Genomic DNA, 12,368 nt, shown 5'->3' with positions numbered 1-12,368 from the left:
ATATAGTGATTAAATGGATTACATTGTTTTTTTTAGTCATGGATCGGATAATTTAGAAAAATTGAATTTATCAAGAAATTAAAAGCATATGGAAATAGAAAAGAACAGCGTTACAAATAAAGTATAACAGTAGTGTTTAGGAAAATAAATATAAGCAAATGAATAATAACACTTCTTCAGTCTTGTTCATTCTATAAATTAAATGAATCTTTTTAAAGATACAGCTGTGATTTGTCTTTTGTATTCTGTTGTTTGATTAACATTAGGACGCAAACATAAGCAGATTGTATAAGCTTGAGGTACTGTCACTTTTAAGACTGGATAAGCACGGATCCATCTACTGTTTGGGCTCACTTAAAGACATAACTGACTGTTTTTATGATAGTACTTGCCAAAACTGTGGTATTTTTTAGATAATTTGGGGCGTATGTGTCCTGTCAAGCGCAGATTCTGTGTTTGCATGCATTTTGAAAAGCGTGTCTCTGTGCATGCGCGTATGAGTGTTTGTCTTTGCGCACAGAAAACAGCTCACGTTAACAATTTAACCCTCAAATTCTTTAAAATAGCTTGAATGTTAACATTTGTAAGGTTTAGAAACACATAAATGATAAACTTTCTATATAAATAGTTATTTATTACTGAATGATGTGGATTTGATGGATAATTATTAGATGTTATTATAATTAATACGTGATTTTCTTTCTGTCATCTGAGCGGGCCAGTGCCACTTGTGTGAGGTTAGAGTTTTAGAAGATATCAATTGCTTATGTCATGTTAGTAGCCCAACACATACGCATTGCCCTGATGCATTTATCCAATCTTACAGTAAATTCAATCTAAACATTTTTTATTTTTATGTGTGCTTCCTGAGAATCAGACCCATGACCTTGGGTTGCTAGTGCAATGTTCAAGTAGTTGACATACAGTAACACAGTGGTCTTACATCTTACATGTTATAAGTTTTCCTGCATATCAAGTTATAATGGTTATTTTCACATGAATTGAACTAATTTCTGTGTTTCTGTGTGGTGCAGATACACATAAACAAGTTACAGTGAGTGAAGGTCAATCTTGCACTCTACCCACTGATGTCACTAATATACAGAGAGATGACGTGATAGAGTGGAGATTTGGAGATGAAGAAACTCTCATAGCTGAAATCAATCCTGCCAACAATATCTTCAGTACATATGATGGTGTTGATGATGAATTCAGAGGTAAACTGGAGCTAAATCATCAGACTGGAGATCTCACCATCAATAACATCAGTCAGGAACACACTGGAGTTTATACACTGAAGATCATCAGAGATGGACAAACCTCATGCAGGAGATTCAATGTGTCTGTCAGAGGTAACTCAATTGATAATAAAAAATTCTGAATATTCCAGTTAAATCAAGAGAATATTGAATGACATAAAATGAATAACAAAACTTTTATAATGTTTTTAATGATCAGGCTTACAATATAATTATCATCTGAGCCAGAGGATTTAAAGATGCTCCGAATCAACACACACTCTAAAAATGACTGGGTTATTTTACCCCATGGTTGCATAACAACAACCCAATATTGGGTAATTTTTAACCCAGCATGTGTTCTGTCCAATATTTCCCCATTATGGGTCAAAAATAACCCAGACATTTTAAGAGTGTAGATATTGTCACTTAAGGAATAAGCGGATGCAAGAATGCAAATAAAATAGTTTATTGAAGGTATCACAAATTAAACACCGCCGAAAACTGGTGAGAGATGGTAATAGGTAGGCAGTCCTCAGATCTCAATAAAACACTGAAAAAAATTATTCATTCAATTTACTCAATTTTTTAAGGTAAGTGGTTGCAATCAATTTATTTAAGCTACATTTAAACAAAAAAGATTAGTAAAGTAAAATACAATAAAAAAACTTTTAATTGTACGTTTAAATGTAGCTTAAATAAATTGATTGCAACCACTTACCTTAAAAAAATTGAGTAAATTGACTGAATCATTTTTGTCAGTGAATGAGTACAGAACAAATCCACTTTGGTAGTCTGTTTGGCAAAACCAGAACAGTAATCCAACAGGCAGAAGACAGAATGGCGAACTGAAAACAGACAGACAACGTAGGACAACCATACAACAAAAAACCATAAGGCTGTCCATTATATAGAGTAAAGTAATAAGCAGCAGCTAGTGCACTCGCGATTGAGGCCTAGTCCACACGGACACGGGTATTTTTATAACCGTGAGATTTTTCACGCGGTTCGGCCATTCGTCCACACGAAACCGCAGTATCAGGGCACTGAAACCGAGCATATTTGAAAACCCCGGCCAGGGTGAGCTTTTTAAGAAACCCTGGTTACAGTGGTGTCCAGGGTTCTAACCGGCCAAACTGGCGGGTAAGTTTCAATTAACACCCGCTAAAATTAATTTTAACCCGCATTTGGCGGGTTGGCGGGTGTTAATTGAAACTTACCCGCCAGTTTGGCCGGTGATGCATGAGGCATTGCATGAATGATACATAATGCTCTGCTCTCGGACATTTATCCCTCTGGCAGTACTTGATGATGTTTCATACACCCACTGGCTGCGTGCAGTTTAAGTGAAACCAGCGCGAGAAACCATGGAAATGAGTGGAGCGCGTCCACCAAAACACAAGAAAGGCGGAACGTGCCCCAGTGTAAATCTCAAGTTTAAATTTTAGCAGTTAACTAGTGTATTGATAGCGGCAAAACGAATCTATATTAAATGTAGTTACCCAACTTACGCTTGTAAAAGCGACGCAGCACCCCCACTAACGCATACAAGCACAAATCCAATATTTTATGCCATTTATGCCTCCAAACATGTTAATAATGTTAGGTATGATGAAGATGAGGGAGACTTTTGGGAGCGAGAGGAGGCAAGGACATAGACAGAGAAACAAAGAAAGCTTGTGTTTGATCACAAAAATGTTGTCATGTTTTGTCAGGATTGTCGCATACGCGAAAGAAAAAATGAAATGAACAATTTCGTGGTGGGAACTAATAATTTTAAAGTTAAGGCAGTAAAGGACCATGAGAGTGCCCGAAGTCATCAAAGAGACTAACATTTTTCCGTGACATTCTCACGGATCTCCGCATATTTCCGTGGCCCTGCCACGGACTTTCTTTTCCGTGGCATTCTCACGGATTGGTTACTCAACTGTTTTGTCCTATTTTCTTACCATTGTCGCTTCGGTTTAGGGTTAGATTTACATAAAATGACATCCCTACCCAAACCCAACTCTAACCCCAACGCCAGGCGACAATTGATTAAACTTTAGAAAATATAAAAGAATACATCAGAAAAAATTGTATAAACCAATACTTACAGTGACAAAGTAACGCAAACACCAAATCTAACCCTAAACCGAAGCGACAATGGTTTGAAAATAGGAAAAAGCAGTTGAGTAACCAATCCGTGAGAATGCCACGGAAAAGAAAGTCCGTGGCAGGGCCACAGAAATATGCGGAGATCCGTGAGAATGTCACGGAAAAATTAGCAAAAAAATCCGTGACTATCCTAAGGAACTTTGTGAGATCATGTTGAAGAGAGCCTTGCTAGGAGAAGACTTACATTTATGTGTATGTTTTCATGCCAACAATGTTAATAAAATTATCAAATGCATTCAGTGGCACTCATAATTTCTCTTATTTTCACCGGAAAAAATTTGGCTAGTGGAAATGCTGATTGGCTGGTAACTTTAGAAAGTTACCAGCCACATTGGCTGGTGATCAAAAAAGTTAATTTAGAACCCTGGTGGTGTCGTGTAGAGAGTAAAACCGGGGGTTTTGCCTTGCGACGTCACAGTATGTGCGCCGTTATCCACTGTGTTTGACGTCAAGACTGTGCGCGGCTGACTGCTTTGTTGATGATTCTGTGCAATGGCGGACGTATCTTGCTAATAATAACTGTGCTAACAGGGCTTCTAACATCTATACAGATAGATGCTCAGTTATCTCACTATATTGCAGAACACGATTTGGGTTATATCCCCGCCTGCTGGTGTGGCATGCTCTTGACAGCGCTTGATAGCGTGCTTTTGCTTTTTCGTGTGGATGGATATTTAATTTAAACCGAGCATGTGTGGACGGGATTTTTTTTTTTAGGGAAAACTCAGGTTATAAATATACCCGTGTCCGTGTGGACTAGGTCTGAGTGCAATCAGCGGTGATACCAAGAAGTGAGCATGACAAACACACACACAGACAGACACAAACAAGGCAAAAATATGGATATAACAACTGTGACAGATATTGTTTGAGACAACATGATCTCACAAAGTTCCGTGGGATAGTCACGGAATTTTTTGCTCATTTTTCCGTGGCATTCTCACGGATCTCCGCATATTTCCGTGGCCCTGCCACGGACTTTCTTTTCCGTGGCATTCTCACGGATTGGTTACTCAACTGCTTTTTCCTATTTTCAAACCATTGTCGCTTCGGTTTAGGGTTAGATTTGGTGTTTGCGTTAGTTTGTCACTTAAAGTATTGGTTTATACAATTTTTTCTGATGTATTCTTTTATATTTTCTAAAGTTTAATCAATTGTCGCCTGGCGTTGGGGTTGGAGTTGGGTTTGGGTAAGGATGTCATTTTTGTAAATCTAACCCTAAACCGAAGCGACAATGGTAAGAAAATAGGACAAAACAGTTGAGTAACCAATCCGTGAGAATGCCACAGAAAAGAAAGTCCGTGGCAGGGCCACGGAAATATGCGGAGATCCGTGAGAATGCCACGGAAAAATGAGCACAAAATTCCGTGACTATGCCACGGAAATTCGGTTTGAGAATATGCTTTATTTGTACAGTAGATGGTTGTCACTGATTTTTCCTTTTTTGATCCTTTTTTGTTTTATTTGTAATCTTTGTTTTTTACAGAAACCAATGGAACTAGAGAGCCTTTGATTGGAAGAAGCAGCATTATGTAACTTGAAATCATGCCTGTATTAGTGAGTTTCAGCAGCTTAAAATTCACTTTTATGTGCACTGCAAAATCCCCGGTGTTAAATTAACACCAGCTCGGTGTTTATATGGGTACCACCAGCAGGGTGTTAAAAGTAACACCGAAGCAGTGTTAGAGTTAATTAGATAATTAAGCAATCATTTGAGTGATTATTTGATTATTGAAGACACCTGATGATAATGAGCAGAACTACATCTACAACTTCCAGTCACTGCCTTAGATAAAATCAACTGAAAAGACATCTCTCTTATTACAAACCAGACTGACTTTTGTCTACTTTGAAATTGTTTGGTCACCATTATGGTGATCTGTGGTTCCTTTAGTAGGGCAGTTTGACTCTTATTTTCCTTTTGAAGTCTTTGCAACAGTGTTTACTGAACACATTATTTGTTGTAAAGGTTGTTAAAGCAAAGTTTATGAAGTTTTTGTTTTTGATAACAGAGATTTTAGATTTAAGTAAGTTGTTTAAACAGTCAAAAAATTCAGTATTCATGGAAAATAAAATGTTGACCAAATATATATTCTCTATTGGTTTTAACTTACAGAGCTTTTCAAAATTTATTGTTAAAAATATTTGCCGGCAAGTTTATATTGTGCCTCGCGTGCAGATATCATGAATCACCCCATTAATCGCAACAAGGGTGACATAATTTATGTTGCAATGCATGATGGGAGTCATGAGTTTTATACTATGGTGGATCCCAGCATGCTTTGCAACATTATGTTTGTCACCATGATTCCGATTAGTGGGGTGATTCATGATATCTGCACATGAGGCAAAAAAGTATTTCCAGCAAGTATTTAACAATAAAATTTGAGAAGCTTGATCTGAGGAAGGCTATGTTACTGAAGTCCAATAGAGAATATATATTTGATCAACATCTAATTTTCTATGAACACTGAATTTTTTGACTGTGTAAACAACTTAATTAAATCTATAATCACTGTTATAAAAACTATATAAACTTTGCTTTAACAACCTTTACAACAAATAATGTGTTCAGTAAACACTGTTGCAAAGACATCAAAGGCAGAAACAAGAGTCAACCCACCCAATTAAAGGAACCACTGATCACCATAATGGTGACAAAACAATTTCAAAGTAGACAAAAGTCAGTCTGGTTTGTAATAAGAGAGATGTCTTTTCATTTGATTTTATCTAAGGCAGTGACTGGAAGTTGTAGTTGTAGTTTGGCTCATTATCATCAGGTGTCTTCAATAATCAAATAATCACTCAAATGATTGCTTAATTATCTAATTAACTCTAACACTGCTTCGGTGTTACTTTTAACACCCTGCTGGTGGTACCCATATAAACACCGAGTCGGTGTTAATTTAACACTGGGGATTTTGCTGTGTGCCGTTGAGTAACTGATCATCCTTAAATTGGCCACAAATATAGAAACAAATGAAACATAAAGTGTTCCTATAAGTTGGTAGAGCACTGTGTTAGTAGCAAAAAAGGTCATGGGTTTGATTCCAGAGAACACACATACTGATAAAATATATAGCTTGTAATGCACTGTATAAAAGTGTGATAAAAGTGTCTGCCAAATGTGTGAATGAAAATGTCATATGTCATAGATATGTAAGTTAAAAATAATATATATCCATTCCTTTGGCCCAAATGTGGGAACCCAAACAGCATGGCAGAAGAGTCCTCACGTGTTCTGTCTTTCCAGTGATTACACAGGAAAATCCCCAGTGTTAAATTAACTCTATCAGTGTTAAATCAACACTATTTGGTGTTTATATAATCCACACCAAGATCGGTGTTAAAAAAGACTGGTGTTAAAAATATAACTCTGAATCAGTGTTAAAGTTAATGAGATAATGACGTGATGATTAAGACATTAATGGTGAACACCTGCTGGTCATTCAAATCAATTACATTTTGGACATTTTCCTGTCTCTAAATTTTTATTTTGATGACTCGTTTTCTGGAGAAAGTACTAAAATAATAAAGAAAGACAAATTATTAAATGCAATAAATGAATACCCTTGGGTGTATGCCTCCAAAAGCTTTCACGTTTGCCTCTCTATCAGCATCTCTGTTTGAAAATAAAAAGATAACTTGCTGAGTTATTTTCTAATTGGATAAGTTTAACTTCTATCAGCTGTCAGAACAAAATACAAGTGCTCAACTATTCCAGCATCCACACGTGTGATTTAGTAGACAAATCTTCTTTCTGACGCAATGTCTCACAAGTCAAATAGACATTTATCACAAAATGTATCACATTAAATCTTAAAGGGGACATATTATGAGATTTTTTTTAAGATGAAAACTAAGTCTAAAATAGGTCTGAGCAAAAGTGTGCCGTTTTGGGTGTGTCATTTAAAATGCAAATGAGCGGATGAAGTGCAACCACTGATCACAATGATGGTGGTTTGTTGCAATTGAAACTCAATTGTGCTGTCAAATATTTTATCTCTCTCTTTCTCTCCATACTAAATGGTTGTGCTGTGGTTGGATAGTGCAGATAAAGGGGGCGGTATTACCTTATTCTGACATCACAATAAGGGCCAAATTACAATGACCTATTTTTTCACATGCTTGCAGAAAATGGTTTACCAAAACTAAGTTATTGGGTTGATCTTTTTAACATTTTCTAGGTTGATAGAAGCACTGGGGACACAATTATAGCACTTAAACATGGAAAAAGTCAGATTTTCATAATATGTCCCCTTTAAGTTTGTGTTTGTTATGGGTTCATTTGAAGTCACCATTACTGTGATTAGTGTTTCCTTTAGTTAGGCATTTGTCCCTTGATCTTCTCTGATCTAACTCTCCTCTTTTAGCAATAGCAACAATGTTTTAGTAAAACCACTTGTTCATTGCTTCATGTAAGGGGAAAACCTTCCAGACCTTCTTAGTTTATTTTTATTATATTCTACTCTACAAATCATTGAAACGTTTGATCACAAATTAATTATAAAGAAACAGGCATATAGAAAAGCTCTATGCAAATGACATTGTATTGAATGAGACTGCTGTAATGCTTTAGTGTTTTTTTGTTGTGTTTGTTGTTTTCTGCTTAAGAGAGACTTCATGATTTCTGATACAAATCTCAACAATGGTGACAGTTAATGGTAAGAAAGTTGCAAAATTTTTGTCATGTTGCAATGCATGATGGGATTTATGAATGAGTTTTCTACAATCCTGGTACCCAGCATGCATTGCGGCATGAAGCTTTGTTGTTGATTGTCACCATGATTGTGTTTTATAGGCTGATTGTTGATGTCTCAGTGTGTCTGACTTACACCACAGATTAGATTTGGGTAGGGGTGGGCGATAAACCGGTAGACATAATTAACCGGTAGAAAATTGTCAACCGGTAGAGATTTTGGACTATCGTTTCTATCGAGGTTACGTGCCCACGTCACGCTCCTGTGCGCGTGGTCGCGAAAACGTAACGTTTGTACACGTATTTAAGCACTGCAGTTTTAAAACAAGTTATTTTAAGCCATTGAAACACAGACAACAGATCTGTATGCGTGCGTTCTTTCTGTGTGTCAGGAGCGGACAAGTCGCGCAGCCGCTGCTTTTTCTGTCTGTGAGGAACGGGCAAGTCGCGCGACTGCTGCTCATTAAGCTCGCGAGCATTTTTCCCGCTTTATTGGCCTTAAATAGACATATGCGTCAAAATTCCCGTCTTTGCAAGCATCCTCATAAACACGACCAGTCAGGTCTTAAGAGAAAGTAAACAGCTAAAACAGAAAGCGCATGTGTGACAGTGTATTGGATCTGGACGTTGGTCTTAAAGGGGAAGTTACCTAATTTTGCTCCCGTCTGTCACTCGTGTTAATCAAACAGCATTGAGAGAAAATCTCTCACTGCTCCTGATTAAATCACTTTTCTACCTTAAATAAAAATATGTATAGGCTTATACATACATGCATAATTATTTATTATCATTCTTATATGACTGTTTATCTTCAGAGAGCTTGAGTTTTGTTTGCTTTTTATCTTCTTTCTATGCTTGTATATGTTTTTTTTGTGAGAAGTATGAACATTTCTATGGTATTAAAGATTTAAACCTTATTAAAACATAAAAAACCTCTACCGTGATACATATCGTTATCATGATATAAAATTAATCCTATCGTGATAGAAGATTTTGGTCATATCGCCCACCCCTAGATTTGGGTAAACATTATTTAACTCTTCAGGGTATGTGGACTTTCACAACACTGTTGGATTTCATGGGAGCCTCACAGGGTTGGCAGAACATAAATTAAACACGTATATTTAGTGATTACTTTTTTATGATATCATTGAATCCCAAGACTTATACTTTCATACTAATTAACATAGTAACAGTTATAGACTTCATTTCTCTCATCTTCCTCTGCTTTAACAGATGTGTTTTATAAACACACTGCCACAATTAGCAGAAGAAAACTAACATCAAACTGCTGTGCGAGTGTCTGTTTGCAAGATGACTGATGTTGATTGTGCATGATGTTGAGTTACCAGTTTGTATTGGGTAACCTTACTAAAGGGGGAAAATAAACGCCGCGGGTCGATAAACGTAACCTAAATCAAAAGTAAAGTGTGTATTACAACTTACCAGGTTGCCCAAAGTCCTTACTGACACTCTTCAAAGCGAGGTCCTTTTTATTCCTGTATCCTATAGAAATAAGAACTTGTGTCATATAGCTCCGAGTGACTGCTTGAATGAGTGACTCTGGGCGGGGCTGCCACCACAGCAGCAGGAAGGCTCCTGATTGGTTAACGCGGCGCGAAATTCCGCCAAAGTTCAAATTTTCCAACTCGGGCGTCAGCCGCAAATTCGCGTGAACCGCAAAATGCACAAAAGCACCATTCGCGCGTACCGCGCACAACGCTCAATTCGCGCCTTTCGCGCGAGCTTCACGCGCGAATGAGGCGGAAACGCGTCTTCCGCTCCGCGCCGAACGCCTATTCCGCGCCGCGGGACCTCCTGACGCGCGTCAACGCGTCTCAACATTGACTTAACATTGAAATCACTCGCGCTTCACGCCTCTAGCGCGGTTGGTGTAAATGCACCATTAGTGGTAGAACTTAATTAGCATGATTTAGTATTGGTTGTTGTAAACTCAGGGGTGTTACCTAATATGCATACAGTGGGTGGTTGGTGGACAGGTTTAAGGTGTTTAACTCCCAACATTGATTGAAGTTTGCTTATTTTATTGTTATTTAATTCTTATTGTTTGTTTTATTGTTGAAATTATGTTGTCTCATGAATGAGCCCATTTTACCACTTGCACTGAAACATTTAATATGATACCAAAGATTCAGACTCTTTGTGTATGTAGAATGTAGCATTTCTTATTTCTTGTAGTGAGATTTGCAGTGCTGGGAGAATCAGGAGAGGAGGGGGACGACAAACAGATTGTAATCTGGTGAGGTGTGAGACTTTTGTCTCCACACAGTGGGGTGGCTGTCTTGAGCCCTTTTCACACAGAAATTCCGTAAAATACACGTAAAATGCATCCTGGATTTTTCCGGAATAGTTAGAGTTTTTGTTCGTTCACACTGCCAAGATTACACGGCATCTGATGGTCCCGGAAAGACACGTGACATGTTGAAAGTCCCGCCCTCTCTTCTACGCAGCGTCTGAAGTTTGCATATTATATATTATTTCTCTCTCCAGAAACAACTCGCGTGCATTTTTGTTTATAATAAGACTACAAAGGAGCGCGTGAATGCACAGTTCTATGCTGGTGAATGATCTCAGGTTCAGAATGGATATTTCCCAGCTAGAAATAAAAAGTTCTAGGAACGTTCCCTGAAAGTTCCCGAATGTTCCCAAAAACATTCTGCCAACGTTAAAAGCGGCTAGTTTTTTTTAAAGGGGTCATATGATGAAAATGTTAGCATTGCCACTTTGTAGGTGTGAGCAAAAACAGGTCATTGAAATTTGGCTTTCATTATGATGTCATAAGGATATCTTATTAGAATAATACCGCCTCCTTAATCTGAACTCTGAAAGAGAGAGAAAAGAAGGACTTGACAGCACAATTGAGTTTGAATTACAACAAACCACCATCATTGTGATCAGTGTTTGCACTTTATCCGCTCATTTGCATTTTAAAAAACACACCCAAAACGACACATTTTTGGACTTGACAGCACAATAGAGTTTCAATTACAATAAACCACCATCATTGTGATCAGTGTTTGCACTTCATCCGCTCATTTGCATTTTAAAAAACACACCCAAAACGACACATTTTTGCTCAAACCTACAAAGTGGCAATGCTAACATTTTCATCATATGACCCCTTTAAGTTCTAGGAACGTTTCTGTTGTCTGAACGTTAGAGTAATGTTACATTTTACCATTTTAAACGTTATGACAATGTCATGTTCTAATGTTCACACAATGTTTAAAACAACAGCTGTTTATTATATTGACTTGTTTGATTGTTATGTAAATGATAGAGAAACATTGCATTTTATTATTTTATAAAACATTATTTTTGTATGCAGTAAATATATTGCTGTAGAAAACTCAATTCACTTACTAGGTTTAGATGTTGATGTTTGTTTCATTTTAAGTCACCCTTATTGTGATTAGTGTTTGTTTTAGTTGGTCTCTTGACACTTGAATTTTTGCTTGCTAGTTTTTTCCTGGTTGTGTTAACTTTGTGTTAATGCACCACATTTCTTATGAACATGCCAAGTTAATAGTGTTATTCTGTGGTTGTTGGTACATAATGGTAAAGATCATCACCTAATTCATTTACTAATCAAAACTTTATTTTCTGTCAAAAATGTAAATGAGATCCAGCACTTTCACAGCATTTTGTCATTAAGGAGTTTTAGAAACTTTGGACAAAAAATATCTGCTGTATAACTGGGATGCACAAACATCAAGAATCAGACTATGAATCTCAATCATGGTGACAATTAAATGATAAACTTCATGCTGCAATGCATGCTGGGTATTAACAAATTACAAACCTCATTCAGGACTCCCAGCATGCACTGCAGCATGGATAAATAAGGATTTTTTTAACAATTTTAATTGTCACCATGGTGATGATCTTTACCATTATGTACCAACAACCACAGAAATACACTAATAACTTTTCATAACAAATGTGGTGCATTACCACAAAGTTAACACAACCAGGAAAAAACTAGTAGGCAAAAAGTCAAGTGTCAAGAGACCAACTAAAACAAACACGAATCACAATAAGGGTGACTTAAAATGAAACATCAACATCTAAACCTAGTAAGTGAATTGAGTTTTCTACAGCAATATATTTACTGCATACAAAAATAATGTTTTATAAAATAATAAAATGCAATGTTTCTCTATCATTTACATAACAATTAAACAAGTCAATATAATAAACAGCTGTTGTTTTAAACATTGTGTGAACATTAAAACATGACATTGTCATAACGT

The 12,368-nt window shown here is 36.9% G+C and overlaps 1 protein-coding gene across 1 annotated transcript in view; it reads left to right on the top strand.

Moving 5' to 3' along the window:
- The window catches only part of LOC141362961 (uncharacterized), a 144,545-nt gene that overhangs the window by 83,236 nt on the left and 48,941 nt on the right, over positions 1-12,368 (top strand). Inside the window, exon 8 of the mRNA XM_073865283.1 lies at positions 1,035-1,352. Coding sequence (XP_073721384.1) covers positions 1,035-1,352 — 318 coding nt within the window. The remainder of the gene's footprint in view (positions 1-1,034; positions 1,353-12,368) is intronic.

The sequence above is a fragment of the Misgurnus anguillicaudatus genome, unplaced genomic scaffold, assembly GCF_027580225.2.
Source record: "Misgurnus anguillicaudatus unplaced genomic scaffold, ASM2758022v2 HiC_scaffold_31, whole genome shotgun sequence".
Lineage (NCBI taxonomy): Eukaryota > Metazoa > Chordata > Actinopteri > Cypriniformes > Cobitidae > Misgurnus > Misgurnus anguillicaudatus.
Note: the sequence above shows the minus strand (reverse complement) of the source record. Positions and strands in the feature narration are given on the sequence as shown.